This window comes from Myzus persicae, unplaced genomic scaffold (genome assembly GCF_001856785.1).
Source record: "Myzus persicae strain clone G006 unplaced genomic scaffold, MPER_G0061.0, whole genome shotgun sequence".
In the NCBI taxonomy this organism is placed as follows: Eukaryota; Metazoa; Arthropoda; class Insecta; order Hemiptera; family Aphididae; genus Myzus; species Myzus persicae.
In genome coordinates this window covers 82678-110155 of record NW_019101546.1, presented here as the reverse complement: position 1 = coordinate 110155, position 27478 = coordinate 82678, and the positions used below count along the sequence as shown (strand labels likewise).

Here is a 27478-nt window from a genome sequence, read left to right as displayed (position 1 = left end):
TTCTTCCCCCCCCAGCCCGTTATACTGATGAAATCTCAAATTTTATTTTTTTTTAGAATACATTTAAGTTGTACTTCCAAATTTCAAAATTGGTACAAATATTAAACAGATTTGGTAAAATTAAAATGTTTATTATTTCAAATAATCAATGTATAAACTCCTATTTTACTATTTATCATTATTTACCAATCACATTATATTATTTTAAAATGTTAAGATAAAGAAACATATTTTAACTTAATTACTTATAGGTATATAATATTAAATTCACTACTTCCTATATATAAATAAAATGGTTCTCATTAAAGCTGATTTAAAATTGAATAATATTTTAGACATTTAGAAAAATGGAGTCATAATATTTATGATTCAGAAAAATAAAATTTGCATTAGCTAATAATTATAAATTTTAAAATGTATTTACCCACCACAGATTTTATAATCTTTTTTTGACATAATATTGTCATATTATATTATCTTAATTTTTAATGATTAACTATACATTATTTAAATTACTAATATAAACCAATAATTTCTTAATTTTAAATACCAGAATTTAAATTAATACAAAATTACGACGAATAAAATTGTTCATGGATATTCTTATTCTACTTATGCATTACATCCTATAATACGTTATTGAACAAATATAATAAATCATAATAATATTCAACAAGTATAATTATAAATTGAACTAAAGCAGAACACATAAAACTTTTAATCAGTTCTTATCAACTATGTTTACAGTGCCATCGATAAACAAATCAAAAACAAGATACTTAGTCTTTGGTATATAAAGTATCAAATGAGAAATTGAAACGTACCTACTTAAAATGTATATAGTACAAACTTTGAAAGAGAAATGATTAGTATTAACCAAAATAACAAGTGTTCCAACAATAATAATAATTAATATTTATAGAATCACGTAGTTTTATCTAAATATACAAACAATTTTTTTTATGGATTAGCTATAATATAAATCACGAATCATCAATCATTCAATCTTTAGTAGTAATAACACCATAAAAATAAGTCCATGAATTGTTCATAGGCTATTAGGCACTTGGGGGCGCTCTACACACAATAGAATAGTGTAATATAATAATTTATGTTTGAGCTTAGCATACCTGGTAGGGTCAATTCTACTTTTTAGCAAAGGACTTCTTTGATTGTTGACAGCCACACAAGCGATCGCACCGAACATCACCACCAAACATAACAAAATAAACGGTTGATATTATCGATAAGAAAATGTTAATTTTTAGGCTCTACGAACACCGAAATACACGAACAAGTGACCGCGACGCGAACGGATGGCCGACTAGCAAACCCGGTAGTAGTGGGAAACTGATGGGAAAACGGTAGCCGTGTCGAGTCCCGTTGCACAGCGACCGAGTGATGTAGAGAAGGAAGAACTCGTCCAGCACTCATTGCGTTTCTTCAGAATCCCTAAAATGGACTTATCGATACCGAGCTGGTTTTTTCAATACATCCTTGTGCTAAGGCCGTTGTACTGTTGTTGAATGTTGGACACATATCTTTCTCGAAACTCTCTTTAGAAAGCCATTCAATTGTCTCGCGGCTTCCTTTCTTTTAGTCCGTCGGTTTCTGGCAGTACTTAACGAACCGAAATCACACGATTTTAAGCCCATCTACAGGGAAACTCTAAGTCAAAATTATTGGTTTACAACGTTCCTTCGTTTTAAATCTCTAAAAGTCTAAAGTACCTAAGTATTGATAAATATTTAAAATTCCTACAATGAAATAAAAACCACGTAATTTAAAAGCAAATGGCTACTAGATGATCATTATGGGACATGAATTATGTCATTAACATTATATATATATACCTTCCGTTTTTAAATAGCTCATAAGGTATTTAAAATGCATTAATTGATATGAAATGATATAGTACATTATATATATTATATAGGTAAGTACCTACTTCTTTATTGGTTGTAATATTATAATAACATTTTATAATATTAACAGATATTAACATTTATATTTTAAAAAATTTTATAAACATAATATTTCCATTATATTCGTAGTTAAACACAATATATTTATACTTAAATGATGATAATTAATAATTTCAAGCGTTTAAATAAATGTGTTAACACACATTAATGTTAAACAATTTAAAATTAAAATAAGCTTCCAACTGATTTTAAAAATTAAATTAGAATTAAGAATAGTAGGTATTCAATATTCATCAATCGTGTTACAAATAATGTAGGTAATCATTAGTTTGATACTTAAGTGTATTAGTATTAATACAGTCACTGGGTGTACGCCAAATTGATCCAAAATTTGTTTGTCAAATATCGACTTCAAGTTTAAAAATAGTAATTTTTAAATTCAGAGAGCAATAACCTTTGTTTTTATATTGAGTGTTACTTCGTCAGGTTATACAAAAGGTACATACATCTCTTAGTAGCCAAAACCAATATCGTACCATAAAATCTGATTATTTGCCAAAGTTACTTCCATCACAAGTTTACAATTTACTTAACAGTAGCCTTTGTAAATCAGCGGGACTTACGATTTCTGATTGAAATGAGGTCAAAACAACCGATGACGTCTTGACAATCGTCAGAAATAAATATTGCTATTTGCTATACTATGGTATTATATTATTTGTAGACGATCACTCAAAGCATGTCTTTAATTTTTAATTTATACAAAAACTAAGTTTTAATAATATTTGAATTGTAGATACACAAAAAACTGTGATAAATTAACTAGAGTCTAGATTTGTTATGTTTCAAAAGGATTTAACTCACTTATATTACACGTGTAATGAGTTCCTATTTAAAAGTTCACAAGTAAAATTATAACATTAAAACCAAAAGTAAAAATAATAAATAATTTGTACTCGGGACCATCGTAATTTATCCAATCAATTAGTTCTTACGAATATATATTGTAATATTACCGGTACAGAGGATTAGTGCTAAGAAAATATTATAAGACAAACTTTGATTCAAATGCGACAAAGTTAGAAAACAAAAATTATAGTTTATGATATAATATTAATAAATAAATCATAATTTATCCGGACAAACATACGAAACAGAAAAACCATCATGACGCATAAAAACCGCAACACCGTTATTCATTTTAACCACGATCGAAGATCTTTATTTATTAAAAACGAAGCATAAGTATATTATATTATTATTCAACTCCAATTTTAATGTAACTAACACACACACTCGTAATACATTTCTACATGTAGGTATTTAATTTTTTTTTCGGTATACCAGCTACGACTATCATACATAGCCAACAAAATTACTGACCAAGCTCGTCCACGCACCTTGCGCGATTTCCAATTTAAAACAGTAGTCTGCACCTATACGAAACCGCTAATGTAACCCCTTCACATGTTATACCTATATTATATTATTATGCCATTGCCACACGACTGCAAAACCGTGATCAATGTGTGCGTGGTACATTCAACGGTCGTGTTATGGTTAATTCCTATTGCCCTCGGGGGTCGTACACAGAAAATGCACTCGTGTCTCATATTATTAAACACGCAGGTCAATACTGCGCGGCGCGGCGTTATGATATTTGCGTGTGGTATAATAGAAGTGCTGCTGTTGAGCGTACAACGATATAGTAACGCGTGGTGTATACTGACTACCACACGTCCACACTCAAACAAGTTTGAACGCACACACACACCAATAAACGCACTAGTACAAAAATGGTGCATTTTTTTTTCTCAAATTGATTTTTTATAATATCTAAGTTACCTGTGTATAGGTACTTTATTATCTTAACACCTAAACCTGTCATAATAAAATTGTTTATAAGCACGTGTAATTATTCACCTATTGTAATACAATTTACGTTAATTTAAATAAATATTAATATTATGCTTTAACAATAAAAAAAAATTGAGTATTAATAAAAATAGATAGGTATCACCGTATAGGTTAAAAATTAAACATAATTTAATATTTATTATGATGGTTTTCTTATGGCTATATTTGTGATTTGAAATTAAGTTTAATGAACTTCTGATTAAAGTTTATCAATAATTATGATCCGAATAATCATATTCATGAGATATGTCGTGGGAGGGGGTTTATGGGGTTCTACTCACCCATACATAGACCATGGTAGTGTATTTTTTTTATCATTATTTATTAAATATATATTGACTCCAAAATTAAATTATGCGGAAATTTTACACATAATACTCTTTATCCATAGGTAATCTCAGAGATTAGAATAATATTATGATCTTAGTTGAGAATATATATTACATAAATGACTATAAGAATTTAGATTATAAGCAATCTGAGAATTCTAATGCATAAAAATCGATTTTTGAACGAGTAGTTAATATTTTCTAAGTATTTTAAGTTTAAATTAGCTGAGTGAAGTGAAACTAATTATAATAACTACTTTTTCAAAATTCGATTTTTATACATTATAATTCTTAGAAAATATTGTGCTTCTGAATATGAAATTAAAAGTGTAAGCTGTCATTCATAAAAGTAAAAACTTAAGAAATTAAGCTTAAAAAATAAGTAGTAAAAGTATATACTTATCATAAATATGTATATTTTAATTTTTTAAACTTAAAAAAATATTTCAAAAAACGTTAAGACTTTTCAAGAAAATGTCTGAGTATCTTTAAACAAATTTAAAATTATTATTATTCTAATCTGTCAAGTTAAATTAATTTAATACATTAAATATATATTGAATATAATTAGTTGATACATATTATAAATATCGTGATTATGAATTATAATTCATGTTTAACCTAAATAAGATTAATACAAATTGATTTTGTTCATTTGAGAATTCAACGTTGTATTACAATAATAATTCCACCATATATAAGTATCTGGAATATTGCATACTTTTCTAAGTCTATTTCACAAATGTAAAAATATACCATAAACATATCATACAATAATATATTATATTATATACATTCTTGACACCAACGATTCTCCTAGCAAGACCTGAATTTTCGCCTCAAGTATTAAAATACATAAAATATGTAACCTAACGAAAGTTCACCAAAAGCATACATTACTTAGTATCCTATTTCTAGAAAAAAAATTTTTAATTTCATTTAGTCAACTACAATAGTGTGAAATGAGTTTACGCTATTCTTTACCATCAAAAAATAGTAAGTTACATGTAACTATATGTAAGATACAATGTAAAAAAATGCATAAACAAAACTACTAAAAATGATACTTTGAATATTTGAAAGAAAAATGATAGTAGGTATCATGAATAATATGCATTAGTAAAATAATTAATTAATAAAATTTAGTACAATTAAAAATTATTTGTTGAATTTTATTTAAATAAATAAATAGTGATAATTTTATGTTAAAATAGCAACCGTTATGAATGAATATAATTGTTTACCTAGGTAACTATATTATGTAATTAAATCACGTATTTGTATAATATACAAGTATACGGTACCTACCTACTAAAATTATAATTATTATGAATCTACTTTTTACAAGATAACTGAAGACTTAGTGAGAAATACTAGGGATTCGAGGTTTTGATTATATCTATTTCAAATAATATGTATTGATCGTTTGAAACTTTTTAACGTAATCAATTAACAATTAGTTTTTAATTCTTTAGTGTAAAACAATTAACTAGAAAAAATGAATAATATACATTTTTATTCTTATTGAGCAGTTAAATAAAAAATAAAAAATAACTAGACTATCCATGTCCGAATTATTATTATAGCGATGTTAATAAAGAATAATAAACTGCCGTTGATTTTGTTTAGTCATACTCATACGTCACGGTAATGCTTCTCAGTTAAATTCAATAAAACACGGTATCGAGACTTTTAGATTGTATTTTTATTATAGCATCTCCAACAAATAATTTAAAACAACGATTAATACACTGTAATAAAATTCTAAAATTCCAAAACCTCCGGAACCAGCTTTTCTTTAATAATATCATTCAAAGCAGAAGAACATTTTAAATGCTCTTTCTTATTGGTTATAACTTCTCCATATTATACCTAATAAATAAAAATCGACCCAAAGCCAAATAATATCTAGGATTTCATCACAATTTTTTTTATATTTATATCTTTCTTAATAAGAAAGACAATACATTTTAACAACATTTTTGCTTTTTACGTGCCATGTTGTAAATTTTAAATGATTTGTAGTATAAGTTGTAGGATCATAACCTAATTTAAGTTATCTACTCAATATTCAGTTAAACAAAAAAACACATGATATTTTTTAATATTTTTTGATTTCAAACATAACTTATTTTTAACTGAATACTGTACATTAGCTATATATAATTTTTATAGTTTTGTTTTCATTTAAATTATATGTAAGGTGGTAGATTTTGTTTGCCATCTTCATGATGTGTTATTTATACATACCATATAGTTACAATGTGCAATTTATGATTTTGTCAAATGTGTGTAAAATTGACAGTTATAATTAAACATTTTATGTTACAGTCTGTACATTAAGATTAAAAAATATACTATTTATAAATATACATTATAACTTAAAGCATATTAATAAAATATAATAGCTATAACAGGAGAAGCTTTGTGTGAGTACTGATTGTAATACTTTCTTAACATTATTAACATAACATCACTTTACTATAACTTTTTTTTCTTGGCCCAATTTCACTGTCAGTTGCGAGTAAAATGACAACAGAAAAACACCGTTACAGCTCACATAAGTTTAATTTTCAAGACGTTATTTAGTTACATTTTAAATACATAATGTACCATTTCTAACCTTCAGTGTTCATTTAACCAACACTTGTTTACAACTTCAAATGTGCAATTTTATTTGTATAAATATTTTTTTATGAACATGTAAAAAACATGAAAATATTCATCAATTATACATGAACTGTGAACATCGACTAAAAAACTTATATTTATTATTTATTATCTGTCAATCCGAAAAAGAATCATAATATTTAAATAAGTAAATAATATATATAAATTATAAAATACAGGTTATGATATTACACAAAAACAAATAGGGATTGAAGGTATTAACTTTATGTTGTATCATTGTTCATGTTTTGTGTGTTATGCAACGCATGTCACTAAAAATGATATGTATTTTTAATAAATCAGGAATTTCAATGAAAAATGTATACAAAATTATTACTTATTATAAACAATTCAATTACATGATTTATTATAATAATATACTATTTTAAAAGAAAATATAGGTTTAATATGGAAACTGTTTAAACTCACAAATTACACAAACAAAACTATATTTGAAGTACTCTCTTGTTTTTTTAATGTTACGAGTAGTTGACTATTATATATTATGTATTTTTGTAGTGATGACATTTTACATTTGCTGCTATTCGCATGATTTTTTGATGTGCTCTAAGATAATTATATGCAAATAAAGATATAATGTATTGTTCTTCATTAATATCCATTATGTTATTACTTGAAACTAAATTATTGAAATGGCTTTTTGCATTCCAAAGTTCAAAATATACTAGATTTCTTTTTAATTTCCCTATAATAATATCAGATTATGGACCGGATCAGAATCTGGTGGAAAGGAAGTTGCAAGACAAACATAAATGTTTATATGTGTCGTGTAAGTGGAGCCCGTCGTATCCTTGTCTACCATTAGGTTCCGTATTAGGACGCACGGAATGTCACCTTGTTAGGAATGCAGATCGCGTTTCATCGTCGCATTATTATTCTCCGGGGTTCGCAATTGAACGCTCAGGTCTTATCCGGCCACGCGGCAATTGACAGATATCGGACGGTCAGCCCAAAACTAATTGTCAACCTGACCACATACCAATTGAAACATTTTTTTTTCAAAATTGAATTTAAACGCAGAATTTGTATAGGAAAAAGTCGAACGATAATTATTAAAGTAGGTCACGCAAATTATTAAGTACGTAACACATAAATATATAGTAATACAATATTATTTACTATATTATTATTATTATTATTATATTATTATTATATTATTATAGTTTTAACTCTTAAAATATGTTTCCCTTTCAAAATGATGTGACATTTATAATATAGGTAATAATTTCAACAACCTCATTAAAATAGGTATAGCTAAGTATATAACTGCATAAAATCTGTATTACATTTGTAAATAAATGCTGAAAAAGCAATTTAAATAACCAATCAATAAACTATAGAAAATCACATAAAATGTACACACTATAAAATATATTAATCAAACATTTAATTAGAAAGAAAATTGAGAAAAGAAAACCTGGTTAATAGTATATGAGCAAGAAAATACGGCAGAGTATGAGTCAGAACTAAATGAGTTGTATAATTGTATGAATAATATGCGGAATAAATGTAAGGAGAGGCTAGTTGGATAATGTGATAAAGACCATATACAAAAGTTGGGGTTAGAGAGTTTAAATAAAAGGTACTGTCGATTAAAAGAATGTCCTAGCTCTTAAGTTTGGGTCATAAGCTAAAAATACCGACCGAAGAAGTCGTTCTGCTGTACATTCAGTTTTGAGTGTATCTAGTATCTACCCCTTAACACTGAGTGGATCACTGTAGTGATTATGTTAAATTGTAAATCAATTATAGATAATTTTCATATGAAAAACGATTCTGATTTTGACTGGCCTGCCTCTAATTCTACGGATATTTAATGTATTTTTATTGCTATTAGTAATATGGTAGATTAAAACAATTTTTCTAAAACATTGCATACAATATTGTATAATTATTATTATTGTTATTAACTTATAGTTCAATATGTAAATTTATCGATGTACCTATACTGTAGAACAGGGTGATCAAATCCTGTTATGAACCTATTACTTAGCTTAAAATTAGTATATATATTTTTTAAATGTCTTTGTCAATAGAAAATAACAATATATACATAGTATCGTAATGGTGAAAAGTTCCAAGTATTCAAAATTAATATTTTTTGAATTGCAACGAAAATTATATTGTTGCGTTTAAAAATTAAATTGCAATGGAATTTGAACTTCAAAATATTTTTTTAATTAACTATGTTTAAAAAATACTCATATAAATATATGGTAAAAATTTAATGTTCCTAAAGTTTTCCCTTTATGAATTACACTACAGAAAAATAACAAAATCAATACTGTCAAAAACTTGAGTTGATGAAATATTTCAGTTTTCTTTGACTATTTTGAAAAAAAACATCGAATTTTTCACTTTTGAGTTTTGACAAAGAAATAACTAAATTTAATATACTAACAAAAACCACCATTAATGTGGAAAATTGAAGTATTTTTACTTCTCTAAAACGTGTTGTCAGACATACAAAAAATTATAAATTAAGTACATTTATTTCGAGGATTCATTGCTTCGCTCAGAATCCAAAAAGATAATACAAATTACAAATGTCTTTAAATTAATTTTTCAGGAATCTGCTGAATTAGTTTAATTAAATATTACATAAATACATAATTAAATCATATTTTACTATATTATATAGGTTAACTAAATAGAACAAAACAATCTTAGAGCGTCTAGATGGCAATTCAAGGTTATTTCTAGTATTATATCCGCTATAATCGTATTGGGGTTAAGATAGTTTCTGTATCCTTTTATAAAATAAGAGTAAAAGTGTAACCAGATATCCTAACGAATACTTCAATTGGAACATGATTATTGATTAGTAGTTTATGACAAGGAATATGGATTGGCGATGGATGATTCTTCATACAATAGACTTAATATGCAAGTATGTAACCATAACGCATTAATAAATTAATGAAAATGCATCAAAAACATTACTTTTTTTATTCAAAATGTTAAACCTACTTAGATTAACATATAGTAAAATTTGGTAATAAACTATTTAGATTATTTATTTATATTTTGAATAAGATTATGCAATACACAATTAAATTTCTTGAAGTTCATATTTAGTTTACACAACATTTTTTTACATTACAAGTTTTTAGTAGGTAGGCATTTATCAACCATCTATAATTATAGAACCAGTTATTGTTTTTATTTTATTTTATTACTACATCTAAATTATTATTAGGCAACATAAAAAGTATTGAATTTATTCTATGCCAACATCTAAACACAATATCAAAATCAATACTCGTTCATAAACATTATTACATGTATAACATAATGTAGAAACATAATTAAGTTTACACCACAATTATTAATTAATACTTAATAAATAATGTTTTTAGCAGATTATCTGATTACCTATTAACCTCTGTTTTAATTATTATGCCAGCCTATAACAAGTAAATATTGAATTGTCTAAAAAGGTCGTTTTAAAATTCACCCCCTGGTCTTTTTTTATTATTCCATAATAGTTATGAATTATGAGTTATGACATACATATGTATTTTTGGTTTTTTTGTTTTTATTTAAGTATCAATTACATGGTTATTAACTTACAATATTATTAAAGAGTTGGATTTGTACGAATGTATTATATATTGCACAACGTTTATTTTATTAATTATTTTTGTTTCTCACTTTTTCTAACACATACACTAATTCAATAATATATTATACTGAATAGTGAATATACTAGTTCAATATATTATTTTACCTATTCATTATAAATTAACTATCAGATAAGAAATAATGCTGTTTAATATTTTCACAATGTTTGTTTAAACCAAATACATTCGAGAATGTACTGTTTTTAATCATAAAAATGAAATACCTTTGTCAAATATTCTACTATTATTATTAAAAATGACAGTCTCGAGGATATTTTATACTGCAATATTATTGATTTAATACATTATTAAGACAACTACAAGTAAATTTCGATTCGTATAAATTAAATTTAAAAAGAATAATTTAAAACAACTTGGTGATTCGACGCCAATGAGAAAACGATAACCGTCAGCTGACTTTACGGAGATGAACTCACCGAAAACCGAAGGAACATACGTGTAAATTAAAGGTACTATGATACATATAAAATTAATTTACCGTAGTATATTCAATATTGGTATCACGAAATAAGTTGGATATAACCAGAGATAAAACGCTCATACAGAAGAGGCATAACACAAAGTACTATACTAAACATAATGACCAATATTTTAAACAAACTTATTCTTGCATGCGCAGTTTCGATTTTATTACTTAAATGATTTATCTAGTTACATTTAAATTTAGTTTTTATCATGAATATACTGTACGCTTAATAAGTAATATTATGCCACTTGCATTGAGGCACGCGAGTCCATTCAAGTGTCTTACCCAATTATAACTTTGTCGGCTACAATAATTTAATACAACTGCAGATCATTGCATACTAATATATTTGAAAAAGTGATTTTATGATCTGGCACGATTTTGAATAGAATTAAAAATTTAATAATACCTACCATAGAATACAGGTTACACACTTTTGCTATTTACAAAACATTAATTATGCTTTTGTGTATGGTATGATACTGAATTAAACACTTAGTTAAAATAAACCTCAAATCGTTTTGTTATTAAAATGTGTTATCATTTTATTATTATTATTATTATTATTATTATTATTATTATTTATTTCAACCACAAAACTATTATATGCATATTATGCATAATATATTACCTACCTAATGCCTGTTGGTTAATTATTGGATTATTAAATATTAAAATAACACAACCAAGTTTTAATAAATAGACATTTTTTATATTTTCTTATAATATTTAATATTATATTTTAACTTAAGGTATTATAATGTATGCACAATTTCAGAGTAGGCCAATTTAATAAGACCAAACATTTCAAAGGGTGACTGAGAGGTACAAAAAATAGAGATAGGTCATCGGTAGCCAATACCTTTTCTTTAAACATTATGACTCACCTTGGCCCACCCCTGGTGCCTGTGTTATGTGTATGCTCAAAATGCATTTGAATAAAAATTGTTTAGTATAAGACCCTACTTAAATTTGTTGAGAATTTACTTTTTGAAGGATAAAATTATAAATAAAAATAAATATGGCCTAAAGAAAATATTGTTCGTGTTAAATATTACAGAAAAATATGAATACCTATAATAATTTATAACAATAATACATTATGCAGACAAATTCCAATAATTATGTAGATATCTAAAGAAAATAATTCATAATTTTTCTTATTGTAATATTTTAGTAACTTTTATGATCCTCATAGAGGCAAATATGGTGATATTATAGCAAAACCTATAATTATTTGGAGGTACCTCTACGTGATTTCTACTACAACACAAATTATATACCTACTTACATACGCCATTACGTCATGTATTTTGATTCACTGTTCATTCATTCAATAATATTTATACTACTATGTCATTACTATGATCACACAATCATAACATTTATACCAGTTATTGACAACTGAAATAACGTTCAAGTATGTGACACAACTTAACATATTTATGGTTTTTTTTATTTTTTTATCATCCATATTCATCCCAATTAGCAGAAAAACGACTGTAAATTTAACGAAATAAATTGCCTTGAAATTATTAATAAAATTACTGAAAATGATTTGCCAAATGAATGTTCAACACTCAAAAAATTAGATTATACTCCAAATTCATTACTATTAGTTATTATTCATCATAACTATGAAAATATGACATATCATAATAAAAAATGTAAGACCATAATAAAACTAAAATAAATTGACAAATCGTATTACAAATTAAACAAATTTAAAAAAAACAATTGACGATTAGTTTTAAAAATGCTGTATAATACTTACATTGAAATCTCACATTGTGAAAAATTGCAACATTGAGTCTTTGACCCAACATTAAAATATGTAATTTAATCAAATTTCAGACTGATAAATTAAAATATATAATATTTAAATGATTATTGATTACATACAAATTATGGAACGGTAATATTAAGTGAAAAAGAAAATATTATGCACAAATCAATAAAAACATTTTATATAGACACCCGTAATTTACATTTATAATAATTAATTAAGTATTAAAAAAAAAAAAATAATAATTTAAAATAATACTTATTTATTTAATATGTTTGGATAAATATTAGATGAAATACCAAAGTATAATTATGTAAATTTGATTGACCATTAATAATTCTTATATACGAGTATGTAGGTACCTATAACGTTATATTGAAATATTTATTTTATTTATATGATGCAGAATGATTAACGATTACATTATTCGAATTTTTTCAATGAATAATATTTATCAGATATACAATATCATACGTATTAAAAATACCTATATTATACTATAATAAACCTGCCTGTATTTTATGTATATAAAATATATAGCCTCCAAAATCTCATATTTAATAAAATAAAACACATAATACAATGCGTATATATCTTCTTTCCATTTCTTCTAAGTCGAGTAAAAAAAAAAATGTTTATCTTTAAGAACTAAAGATTTTTATCATCGCTTTATTAGATATTTGTCCTACAAATTACATAGTTTTTAGATCGAATTAACTCAAAATTCTTTTAATATAAACTTTAGCCATTTACTGACTAAAATGAAAAGAGAAAATAAAAAATATTTAGACATGGCAAAACTTTATCCGTAGAACTAATGAAATTACGCAAGATTAATGATCCTGTTCTCCGTATGTTGTCTTAGTATAATTCTGTAAACCTTCTATGACATGTCCTACCTATATAAATAATGACAAGTTTTATTGAAAATTATGATCAAAATTAATTAGAAACTGATTTTATTTTAATAAAAATTGTCGTATTTCTTAAACAAATTATTAAGTAAATGTAAAACAATAACATATTTTAATATCGCTTAAAAATATAATGAACATTATTTCTAATATGCAATATAGTAGAATATATTATTGTAAATACTATAAGTATTGTGTGAACTTAATTTTGATTTTACTCCACTCATTTATATAAGATATACCAATATATACCAATATGAAAAATATTGTCACATCAATTTATGATGGTTAATAACTCGACAGTATTTAATGTACCTATCTACTTCAGCTACTTGAGTGTATTAAAAGAGAGCTTTTAATGGTGTTCTGAAAAAATAGAAGCGAGTTTACCAAACTAAAAATTCAAATGTAATAATTCTTTGTATTTGATAAGGTCACATTATTTTTCATCTCAAAACCCTTTCATTAGATTAAATTTGTGTACGATATTATTTTTCCTCTCCTACTCCAAAACCGCAAAATGAAAAACGATATCCTTCAAGTATACACTCGTAGTCGACAATCTATAACCTCTTTTATCATTTTAAGTTACAACAAAGACATTATTTATCGAGATACGTGTTCGCTAATCCCTATACCAGCTGATATTCAAAAACTTTTAGTAGCTATAATAAGATTTTGAATACTATAAAAAAATTAAGACGCATAATATACTTTATACATTTATAGAATCTACAATAAACAATCGAAAAATAAGCACAAAATAATAATAAGGGAGCCTATTATAATAAATGAAAAATGACATGTAATAATCATGTGAAGTTTGCACAAGTTATAAACTCAATTGTTAAATTCAATTTAACTTTCTAACATAATGCACATCGACAAGGTTGACGAAATGAAAAGAAACCTGATATTTTCTTGTACTGTAATGGTGTGTTCGTATATGGAAGCCACAGAATATTATACTACAGTATGTCAGTATCCCAAACTACTGACTTAGAGAACATTTTGTTAAGATGCAGAAAATACTTTCATCAAAAATCGTTCGAGCAATAGTGAAATTCTTACCCATGTGATTATTCCTCTTTAACTAATGATTTTTTCTCAAATATAACATTATAATAATACATTTTTACCGCATATCGTATTCACTTAAAAGTTCTAATAAATTTAAATTATTTATAATATTTAAATAATTTCTTGAATTTTAAACTGTTTCAATAGGTTTCAAAACATTGTTTCTTTTCTGAATATTACGTTTATTTAACATATAATGTTTAAGTGTTCCAAACAACGAAAACTCACAGTAAATATGTAGGTATATATAACATATGTGTGTGTATGTGTGTGTGTATAATACATTTTAAAAGTCATTCTGTACCGATGAAGATAAAAATGTATTATTTAGTGTCTCAATTTGACGCAAATCTAAAATACCAATTATTCCCGCATCAAGTAGGGTGAACACGTTGTATAAAAAAAAAATAAAAACATTATTTTTGGTTTAGCTGATTATTTAAAAAAAAAATAATTCGAAAATCGTTTAATATATTTTTGTGTTTTAATAAAATGTTGTAGATAACAGCTATAAGCCTCTGTGGCTATAAGACGAATTGCGTTGTTGGAAAGGGTGACGTCGCAATCGTGTTGATATTCAAATTACCTACAGGTATACTATAATATATTATAATACGACATGTCTCATGCTTATCGCTGACGATACTTTTCATCACCACTACACTCTCGTTCCAAGAAATTCGTTTTTTATAACTTTAATTGCAATATTAAACAATAAAAATATTGTTTTGTATTTGTTTCGTTTGAGGTTTTTTTCTTTAACGCACAAATTAATATATGGAGATAACAGAATTAAAACGGGGCAAGAAGCGCTCTGTTTGTAGATGTTCGGGAAAACGGGACATGTAAGGTACTATTGGGAAAAGGTAGAATACCATATTGAACATAACTTATCAAAATTCTAAAACTTGTGAAAATAATTATAACCCTATAGCATAATATTATATTATGGTACTAATTAGTATAATATTATACTAGATACTAGTTTATGTTCTTGAACTTGAATTTTAGGTATACGTAAAATAGTACAGTAGTAAATTTAAAATTCTCAATTTGCATTACTTGGCAAATACAAATGTTTCTTTAAAATTAAATTGGTATTTTTCTAACTAGAAGTAGTATAAAAAAACAATAAAAATATGATAAATGTAACATGGATATATAATTTATATAGAAACGTTAAACGTTCGTAACCGACATAGTCCAATCCATAATCCATCTCTTATCCCTGAGGACATTGATAGTCAATGTCCACAATTTTATGATATAACCCACTACATGCCCTATATATACGTTTCTCTAAGAGTCTGTGACCTCCGATCACAATGCTTCCATGACGACTTGGGAACATTTTTCAAACACCGTGCTTTACCACAGGAAATACTTATTCTTTAAAAATACATCAAAATAAATTTGACGAATAAATAACAGTAGGAATATCGAGTACTGTTTATATTAAAACAAATTACGAACACTGCCTACTACCTTCACTACAAATCATCAATAAGGATACAATAAGGTATTTCTTCGTAAATAAATATCAAAATATCATAGAATAATAAAACATTAAATGTTAAATTTTGTTTGAAAATTTTTATTACTATTAGGTATTAATGTATTAGTAGGGAAGTTAATACAATTACAAAAACATTGGTTATTCACAATATTAGACAATAGACATACAAATATATTCCCATGGCTAAGGAAACAAAACACAATAAGAAATAGAATACTCATAAATTAGAAATAAATATTGAAACCAAATTAAAAATCAATTATATTAAAATAGTATTTATAACATATAACATTTAATAACGGTTAACTTAACGATTAATTCAATTTTAAAGGCCTAGAGAAATATTTTCTAATCAATTATCCATCATTTAATTTATTTTATATCATTATTTAATATTTATTTTGTAATCATGGTAGGTATCAGTATTCATGTTTCGAAGAATTCAGTTTTTTAGTAGGTGTCTAGTTGCATTTTATTTTATAGCAAGATTAAATATTTAGATGCATTGGCGTTGGGCAGTGGTGCTCACTAGATTGTAAATGGGGTTTGGGATCATCCCCCCTCTCCCAAAATAATCCTTAGTGCGTTGGATAATATTATGGTTAGTATTAAATATTTTAAAATAATAATATAACAGCTTTTAATTTTCAATATAGGTACAATATTGTGTTATGACATAACGCTTCTACACCAAAAACTTTTAATCTTTAATCCATCAACTTTTTTTTTTATTTTTTTTTTTTATAAGAAATATACCATCTCTACCCAGAGACACAATAAGAATATGGGCTAATTTACAAAGACGTGAATGAGTTGTTGGAAGAAGCCACCCAGTAGTGACACTTCCTAATCCATCAACTTAATACTTTTTAAAAATATAACATTAAATAGGGTATTATTATTATATATGTACTTCAATATTTGTCATTACCATTCGAGTTAAAAGAAACCTAACTCTGTGTATTGATAAAAATATTTAAGTTATTACTTTTTTGAATGACAATATACATTTTCATATTCCAAATCAGAATTTTGCTACACGAAAGTAGAATTTCGAACACTCCTCACTGTAGGAAATATTAATTTTTAGTTAAAAATATTGTTATGTAATGACATCAGTCACTTATGTAAAAAAATATTTTCGAAAAAGTTAAAACTTTTTGAAATAATGAGTTTAATGGATCATATATTATGTTGTATACACTCTCAAAACATATTATTATGTGCCAGTGTATTTTCGTATTGCTTTTCACTGCGGCAACGAATCTATTATAAACATACCAATACCTATATACGTAAAGTCTGTGTGTGCGTGCTTGCGTGCATGTATGTGTGTACGTAGACACATTAGGTCGTACGGCGAAATAGACAGAAGAGAAACGACCTACGTGGATGTACCGCGTACAGTGGAAATGAGCATATATTACGTTTTCGGTAGTCGCTCCTCATTCGCCCCCAGCGGGTAAACCAGCGCCGCTACCCCGGTACAACACCGGAAACCGATCCCCGGACGCAAAGGGTGTGTGACATTCTAGGTATTTTGGTTTTTTTTTTTCTGTCCCTGATATATCCCTCCATATAGTGGCGACTGGCGAGACTCGATTTACGTACGCGCGTATACGCATAATATAATATATAACATATACAAGTATCATATATATAAAAGTCGGATGCTGGTGCTGCGGTGGCGGCCGCGGCGGTGTCACGCGTGTGATCTATATATAGGGACCATATGGTTGACACGTGCGCGGCGTTGTAGTATACGATGATATGTAATAATATTACACAGTGAAAGACTTTTCGAAACAGTCGAAACATGGCGAAAGAGACACGACGCATACGAGCCGCACCTTGCGACGGATTTTCGTCCGGACGCAACACTGCGGCACACTTCCGCGTTTGCCATGTATGGGCGCCCGCGCGCTCCCCGTTTCTACATCTTCTCCTCAAACCCTCTCACTCTTTAGTATTTTTTTCTCACTCTTAAACTCTTTCTCTCTCTCTCAAACTCCCTCCACTCCCTTCACCCAACCCACTAAAATGTGAACACCGCCGACACACACGCTCACATGTGTCTTTTTTCTCTCGTTTGCTGTTATTATTATTATGTGCATTACATCGTATAATATATTATTATAATGTTAAATATTATGCGGAACGATGGACTGACACCGCTACATCCATTTATGCCTGCCGGACCGCCGGGAGAATAAAACATTAAAATATATAATATCGATTTTAATATTTTTATTGCAAAATGTGCAAGTGTTGCGCTCGACGGCCTTTTTATTATATGATTTCCGTTTAAACATAATATACTATACACCTTCGTAATATAAACGCTGAACGTTCGTGTTTTTTTAAATGTGCGATGAAACAGCTGGGTGGTCACGTGGGTGCTTACTTTCACGATTGCAGATTGATGAAACAAAACGACGAGGCGCAGAAATAATAGTTTTATACGTGTTTATACGTGCTCATTTGAAAAAAAGATAAAACTTTTATGAAAACGCCAATACATAATAATATAATATATTGCTCAGGATTTTGAAGCAGTAGGTATGCGCTATGTTGAGTATAGAATATTTGAAAACAAAATCTCGGTGTTTTGATTTTCGTCATTCATCTTAGTTTAATATTTTATTTTTCACTATACTTTACTACCGTCACGCAACTACGCAATTTTCCCTATCTTCGACATCAAAAGAGTAATGATTTTAGTTCCCAAACTTTTGTTAGAAAACATTTTCTTTATGACTTTACACTCATATTGAAGTTTAATGAAAAATTATTTTTTTATACAGATTACCAGAATTGTTTGATTTATTTACACTTTTATTTTTTCATTGCACGCAGTACACATGATAAGATATTTTATTTTATTTTTTTGTAATAAACATTATTATTAATTCGTTCTTGGCCATGGAAACATTTTATTCGACTTAAGTGAATTTTCCAACTATTACAATGTTAAAAATGCCGCTAAGACATAATTTAAATTCAAAGGCTAAGGCTCGTTTACTTGTAACTAGAAGCAAAAAAAAATTCCGTTTACAAACTTTAAAATATAATGAACTTATTTTGTTTATGGTCCAAATGGGATTACAAGAATAAAAAAAAACTTAAAATTACAAAATAGAAATTTAAATTGGGATTGTCATGAATTCAATCACAATTTCGTCAAATACAAGGAGTATTGTATATTGAATTGTTTGGTGTGTACTTTCTTAATAGTGCGATTATGTTATGCATTTTTTTTGGAAATTGATAATAATTCCTGACGTGCTTATAAAATGTATCTCTCAAACACAAAATAAAAATAAAAACTACTGTTTAATCCGTTAATATAAAATGGTTTGGATATAATAATAACAATAAAATATAATTATAAGTTCTATGCAAATATACATAAAAATAAATATTCCGATTTCAAATATTAAACCACGTTATTTTCAGTTTTACTAATAGTATGTATGTAATGTATTAGACATGTGTAGGTACTTATTTAGGTACCTGGTACATATAATATCATATAATATCATTAGTACTTAGTGGAAGTAGAAACCATAGTTTTGGACGTATAAATTATATGCCTGTATAATAACATTAAACCAAAACTTAACATTTACATTTACAGAAAAGATTAATTTTATTTATACGTTGTAGACAGTGGCATAAATAGGTACAGATTATATGGAAGATGTAAAGTGTTTACAATTCACACCGTAGAATCAACATGAGTTAATATAAAAGAAATAGTTAATAAAAAATTCATACAATATGAACTAATTGTAATAATTATAAACTATTACAATTTATATAATAATAAAGTAGCCTATACTAAAATAAAATAATGAAAACTACTCTCATCTAGTATCAATTGATATATTTATTGTATAATTAAAATATTAAATTTTATATTTCAAAATAACATTAGTATTTAATTCAATCATTACCTTCTGATAAATAATAACTCATGTTTAAAATTCAATAAGTTTTATTTGTGATGGTGTAAAATTTACTACTAATTTTTCTTATTTCCTTTTTAACAAAATTTATAAAATCATGATTTTTTTTGTGATATGGTTGTTTGTTACATATATACTTGACTGTTGAAATAATATATGGAGTGGGTCTCACAGTTGGTGGTTTTATTAATCACTGAAAATTCGGTAGACATGACAAATGATTATCACGGACACGACTATAATTCAAAGTTTGAGTAAAAAAAAAAGTAAAAGCGTAAAAGCGTAGAGATTCATTAAAACGAAATGAATGTCCGACAGTTGAAGTTCAATTTTTCATTGACATTCTACTTCTTTGAGGAAAAAAAATGTTTAGCTAAATTGATATTATTTTTTTTTTTNTTTTTTTTTTTTTTGTAGGGGATTACAATATTAAAGATAAGTTATAACAGTATGGTTTCTAAGTATTTATATAAGAAAGAAATAAAAGTATAAAACAAATGTGAATCATTAAATTAAATTATAAAGACCTGTTGACTTCAAAAAAAGGATCATCTTATTGTTCTCCACAGCATTGGGTCCCAATGCGTAAATTGATATTATATTATATATATTATACATAGGTATATTTCAGATAACTCAATATTTTTACGAATAAAACAGTAAAGAACTGAAGAGTTATTTAAAAATTGATCACAATATTTTAAATTGATGCAACTAGTCACATATAATAATCTCTTTACATTCTCATAATATCAGTATCTTAGACCCAATAGAAAATAGTATTTAAATAAATACATCTACAGTTATATTTTTAGGTATTACTTATTATTCTATAGTATTATGTTTGAAATAATAATCGAAGAAAAAACTGACATGTTTTAAAATATGTTATATGTCATAATTAGTACATACAAATATAAAATATTTAACGTTATACTGTTATATTATTATTAGCACATAATAAAATAATAGGTATCTGCGAGTATTTTTAAAGGGTTAAAAGTTGAAAACATTAAATTCACAAAAATAAACAATCAAGAACATTTAACTCCTAGTAATTATAGATATTATGGTAGAGCTAGTACAGCTACAGGCCTCATAGAATAAATCAAGTTTATGTCTGTGTCAAAAGCAAAACAATCAAAAGCTGTCCGCCTACACAGTAATCACTTCGTCCTTATAATTTATCTTTAAACCATATTTATACGTCACCACTCATCATACATTTAGTATTGATAATATTTGTCATGAATAAACAAAACCATAAAATTATTTAAAAGCAAAACACAATATAATTTTATTACTTTAAGGCTGTTTTATGTACCTACGGAAATATTAAATGGTTTTAGTATCATGGTATTATACACACAGAATATGAAGACGTGCATACGATGGATTTGATACATTTTCGATGAGCAGGTATCCTTTGAATATTTTTTTTTAACGGGTTATAAATAATGTATATATTTAATTTGAATTCAATGACAAATCATTATATATACAACAATGAATTCATCTAAAGTTTATCACAACGATTTAATTACAAAAAAAAAAAAAAGTAAAACGTACCTATACTATATTTTTGAATAATTTGATTGCAGAAAAAAACAACTTATGAAGAACCTAATATCAAGCCTTTTAACTCATAAAAAAATTAATGTTAAATACACAAATAAATAAAACTAAGTCTATAATTTTAAACATCTAAAAGTATCACTAAACTAGCTAAAATATTTTGAAAATTATACCTATTTTTGTCTAGTAAATTCTAATATGTCTATTTAGTTGAAATTTAGTTCAAGTCTTCATTTTTGAATTACGACAAGATATTAAATCTATGTTGTCAAAAATTGATTTTTCTTTTTTTTTAAGTACCGGAAACAATTTTTCTAACATTTGACTTATTTGAAGTACTAGCTATATCTCATTTTCTGTTAAACACCACCCTTCTATATTGAAAATCAAAGCATCTTTACTACTCCTAAAGATGACGCGTCGTCAAGACTCTAGAAATCACATATCTTATTCACCCATTAATTTTTTTTATTATTTGCTTTACAAATTACAAAGTGCATGGTGAGCCGCGTGCCTGTGTGACGTTGTACTCAATAATCATACCCAAATATCATCGTTCGTCAGAATACCGCCAAGACACGAACCAAATGATACAACTATCTCGGACACTTATAAAATACCTATGTACATCTTATTATGTAATATTTAAGAGCTGTACTAAAAATCGACATAAAGCGCATAACCATGATTATTCTCTTAATGTATTTCTCGGATTTTCTAAACCTATATTATGTATTATAAATTATAATATGTAAATACAATAAATTATAGTTTATAATAACGCTCTAAGGGGCGTATAAAACTGTCTATTCTTACAATAGGTCAAATATGTACCTGTGAATAATATAGAACACTTTATGCATCCAAATCCCTTTAATGCCTTGGCCTTAATTAAAAAACAGATGGCGGTATTATCCATAGTTATCGTGGTCTCAGGTACGATTGGACCTGAGAAGAACAAAACTTGTTTCGCCACTGTACATCACTATATTATAATAACATGATTTCTGCACTCTGTATAATATCACTTATTAGTCTAAAACCATCAATAAATATATAGGGTGCTCCAATAGTTGTTTTGATAAAGTTATTATTACAGATCCTTAATATATACGCAGTTACTGTATTAATCATAATCAATAAAAGGGAAGGACAAAAACATATGGTTTTATTCTTAAGATAACAGTGCATATTATACACATTATACAAAGGTAGATATAACCTACCACGCAGTAAAATATACCTTGATAGAGTAACACCGAACGAGGTATTCACATTCCTTTTTTATATTAGTTGTAATGAAATAATTTGGGGTTTATGTTTTACTGCACCTAAATGGGTATCAATACTATTTCATAACAAAAAATATAAAAAATCCCTATACAAAGATAATTAATGAATAATAAAATAGGATAGGTAGATTGGCAATTTTATATGAAAAAAAATAACTTAATTGAATAAATAAATGGTCTACACAGGTTAAAATTGTACAATACAATGTTTTTTAGTTAGTCAAGATGTACTCTACCCATTTTCAATAATGCCGGTGCTCTTATGCTATGGTTTAACAGTATGGAGTATGAATATTTTGGTTACAAAATATTAATGTGTAACTTGTGTTGAATAATTTGCTAGCCAAACCACCCAAGGAAATAGTTATTAGTTAAATAATCTTCTATATTATGTGTATTATATGAAAATTGATAGGATTAAAATATTGCTTTAATTCGTGACTAAAATGTAAATACCGTAGGTACTTATTGATAACAGACAATGACCAAATTCAATGTAATAAAAATAATTATCAGTTTACGTACATTCAAAATATTAATTAAGGGAATAATAATTCTATATAAAACAACGAATTTTTTACATCATGTGTTCAGACTTACAACAATAGAAAATAATATATTAAATTAAACTATGGTCAAAGAATTTACAAATAGAGACGGAGAATTATAAAAGCTTATGTACCTACTTAAATATAACATAATTTTAAAACTCGAAAATAAACCTATGTCATTATGTTCTAGTACTTTATTAAAAACTACTCAATTAATGTTAAACGTTAGTTGTTACCTAGTATTTATCTTAAATATTCAAATGAATTTTAAAAACTTTTTATCTGTTATTGAACTTTTTTAATCTTAATAATTTATGATTCTACATTGAGGAAATTTTTTATCATTTTTACGAAAAAATAACTATGATTATAAATTATAGTCATAAATTATCTATCTGTTCACGCTAATTTTAATGTCAAAAATATTGATTAAGATGCTAGTATAATCGATCACTAGTTTCAACTACCTATCCTTATAGATGGAATTTATGAATCACATATGTTGTTTGTTAACCGTTATAAAAATGCAAGCAAATAATCCACGTTTGTCAAAATGTATTACGTTTGATTTAAACTATCCAATGACAGTAAACAAATAAAACAAATAACAATACTACCTATCAAATGTTACGTCCCATAGCATTTTAAATTATTAATTAATGTCTGAAGATTGAAGTTAGTACTTTTCGGGGATATAAGCTCAAAACTGCAATGTGCGAAGATTTTCCATGGATTTACTCAAACATACATAATCATAACAAAACGTTATCACATAAATAAGTTTACATCATTGCTGATTATACAACTACCTAGGTATATAAATACATTAGAGTTCGGGAAGTATATTATTTGGTAAAAGTAAACTATATAGATAGACATTGTTGACAGTCGGCCCCGCGTTTTCGACGGGTTTGTTTGTCTGTTTGTTTTTTTTTTAACAATAAGGCTCTTATAGAATTTATCTGCAGCAAAGTGCGAAACAAAACTAACCATTAAATATGCAAATCCTGGTCTTACATTTAGGGGTCAGCAATTGTCTCGTAATTTATACCTCCCTACATCTGAACATCGCGTAATATTCGTTTACTGACTAGCCAATTAACTCGGAGTCGAAATGAACAATTTAAAGTCAGGCAAAAATCGACAAACGAAGACGATAATATAACGAACATAACCAATTACGATTTATATTTGCTAATCAACAATTTAGGCTTAAAAATATTATAAATTGTATGAATATACGGATGAAGTTTTACTCACTTGCAATAGAATAGTCTATTGTCGTTGGCCAGGTGTACGCTCCATCCCGGTATCAGCCTGTTCTGTATGGACTGTAGGAGATGTGACGTGTTCTTCTGGCCGTGCGCACCTTGTCCCTGGTGGAGCAACATGAGTGCGAAGAGTCCGCCGTCGTCAACATGTCAACATCGGGCAAGAGGACCGTCCGTCCGACAGTGCCGTAGCGGTGGTGGTGATCGTCGCCGCCGCAGCAGCCACCACCGGCATGTCGCGGATCGTCGTAGGCAGCAACCCTTACACTTCGATCGGACGAAGAAGATAGTAAAACGACGGTATAGCAATATTTACTTCACTCACCGGCACAAAACATAAACCGGCAGAACGAATAATTATAATTTTTAAGATTATTTAGAGGTGCCTCCTACCTATAAAATATTATTAAAAAACTATTTTGCAATTTCGTGCGCAGGCGAATCGTATACACAGTTATTAAACTATTCGTCGAGGGATCGGAATCGATGAAAACAACGACGGCGACGACAACGACAATATTAATAACAATAACAGTAATATTTATATTATTATGAAGTACGCGACGGCGGCGGTAGCGGCGGCACACGACGAACAATGCTTGAGCGGATAATGAGCACTACTATCACGTCGGGGGACACACGCCGCGCACGACGAGGAGTCGGTATCGCGTACGCTCACGCACAAGCGCCGGTGCCAAGGGTCAGTGCAGACCGGGGCGTGACTATATGGTGGGCAACGTGCGCGCAGTGCGGCCAAATCGTCGGCGAAACACTGACGAAAAGCTCCGAAGCGCCACGCCGCCACCGCCCCGGATAGGAAATAAAGTTCCACCGACCCCGTTCCTTCCACCGCCGACCATCACAGACTTGTTTTATTTTGCCAACGTCAACCCCGCTTCCCCGCCCGGCCCGAACGTGCAATCGCCACTACCACCGCCACTACCGCTGCTGACGTCTTTTTGACGGAGGAATTAACTAAATAATAATTCACAACGTTCGTTCGTAAAATATTCAAAATTATTATAATTTTTTCAATCAATTATAATAATGTATCTAATACATCTCTTAAGTCCCTTCACGCCCAGAAGTGAAAAAAACTAAACGGCGTCTCCTCGTTATTTTAGAAAAAAACTCTAAAATAATTTGCAACGAAGGTGCCTTTTTTTTCTTTTTTAATACCAACATTAAATTTTAAAACTATACCTACTTTATTGGTTGGCATTTAAACATTTAAAAATAATATTCAAGTAAAACAGAAACTATTTGACAACCGCGCCGTGCGTCTGCGTCTGTACAAGATTATTTTTTTTTTTGTCTAATAAGCACTTTACAAATTATAATAAACAATCGACACATATTATTTGTAATAAATATTTAATAACAGAAAACAATACCATATACATTTATATGATAAATATACAGTTTTAAAAAAATAATAATAATATGGCATTATAACATTTAAATTGTATAATGTTCTAAAAATTTCTAATTACCTACCAAAATGTATTATTAATCATTGTACCATACAAAATTATTGTAGCACAATAAAAAAATAGAATAATTTAATACAATGTTGAATAAAACATGCTTAATAAAAACTATACAACATAATATGTACGTTAATACTAGTCACAACGATATACAGGGTGATTCACCAGGCATGCTCATCACCATTTTTCCCTTTAATAATATATTTATTCAATTTCTGATTTTTGGAAATTTGAAATGAGCTCAAAGATTATATTTTTAAATTATTGCATTTTTTACTACTTAATGATTTCTGTGGTGATTCAAACTTCTGTTTATCTAATGAGAAAACCTCCTATTTTTACGGTAAATTATTTATTGAAAAAATTGTATGTACCTAATTCAAAATTCCAACGAGTAGTTTCCCAGTTATTAAAGTGTTTATTCCAAAAATAGTACTATAATAGTCCTTAAAAATGGTTTTACAAAAATATAAAGTTGATGTAATATTGGATAGAATATTTATTCTATTATACTTCCAGCCCATTATCACAAATTGTTATTGTTGATATAGAATAATATTTATCATTAAAATGTTCATATCACCATTGCCTCTATAATATATCTTCCAAGCATATTATCATGAACGATGGACCTATTGTTTTAAGTACACAAAATTATATTCCTAGCTCAAAAAATTACTCGTTTGAATTTTGATTGTGTTGCAAATTGTATTTTTGAAAAAATAATTTAGAGTAGAGAAAAGGGGTTTTCATTTGAAAATCGGAAGTTTGTATCTCCATATAAATTATAAAAAAATTCTCAAGAATTTGAAAATACCTGCCGTTTTTAAGTATACTTTAAGTTTCAAAAATAAGAATCAAAGAAAATGGGGCGAGCATGCTAGTGAATCACTCTGTATTTAACGATTGAAAATAGTATAAGCATATATAAATGCATTTATGTTAAACATATCATAACAAACCCGGAAATTGCGTGAACTATGAAATGTTCAGAGAAATATTTGCAAACAAAAATTGAATCAAAAACTAAACATTTTCAAAACTTATGGTCCCAACTCCCGAT

At 27.4% G+C, this 27478-nt stretch overlaps 1 protein-coding gene across 2 annotated transcripts in view; it reads right to left on the bottom strand.

Moving 5' to 3' along the window:
* LOC111029487 (FERM and PDZ domain-containing protein 4) overlaps window positions 1–25625 on the bottom strand; it is a 100071-nt gene extending 74446 nt beyond the window's left edge. The window contains exon 1 of one of the 2 annotated variants that reach the window (XM_022308500.1): window positions 24915–25625. In XM_022308500.1, the coding sequence (XP_022164192.1) occupies window positions 24915–25045 (131 nt within the window). In that variant the 5' untranslated portion in view covers window positions 25046–25625. Of the gene's footprint in view, window positions 1–1130; window positions 1504–24914 lie in introns of those variants that run through there. The other variant, XM_022308501.1, reaches the window with a different exon arrangement.
* Between the last annotated feature and the right edge of the window lie 1853 nt (window positions 25626–27478).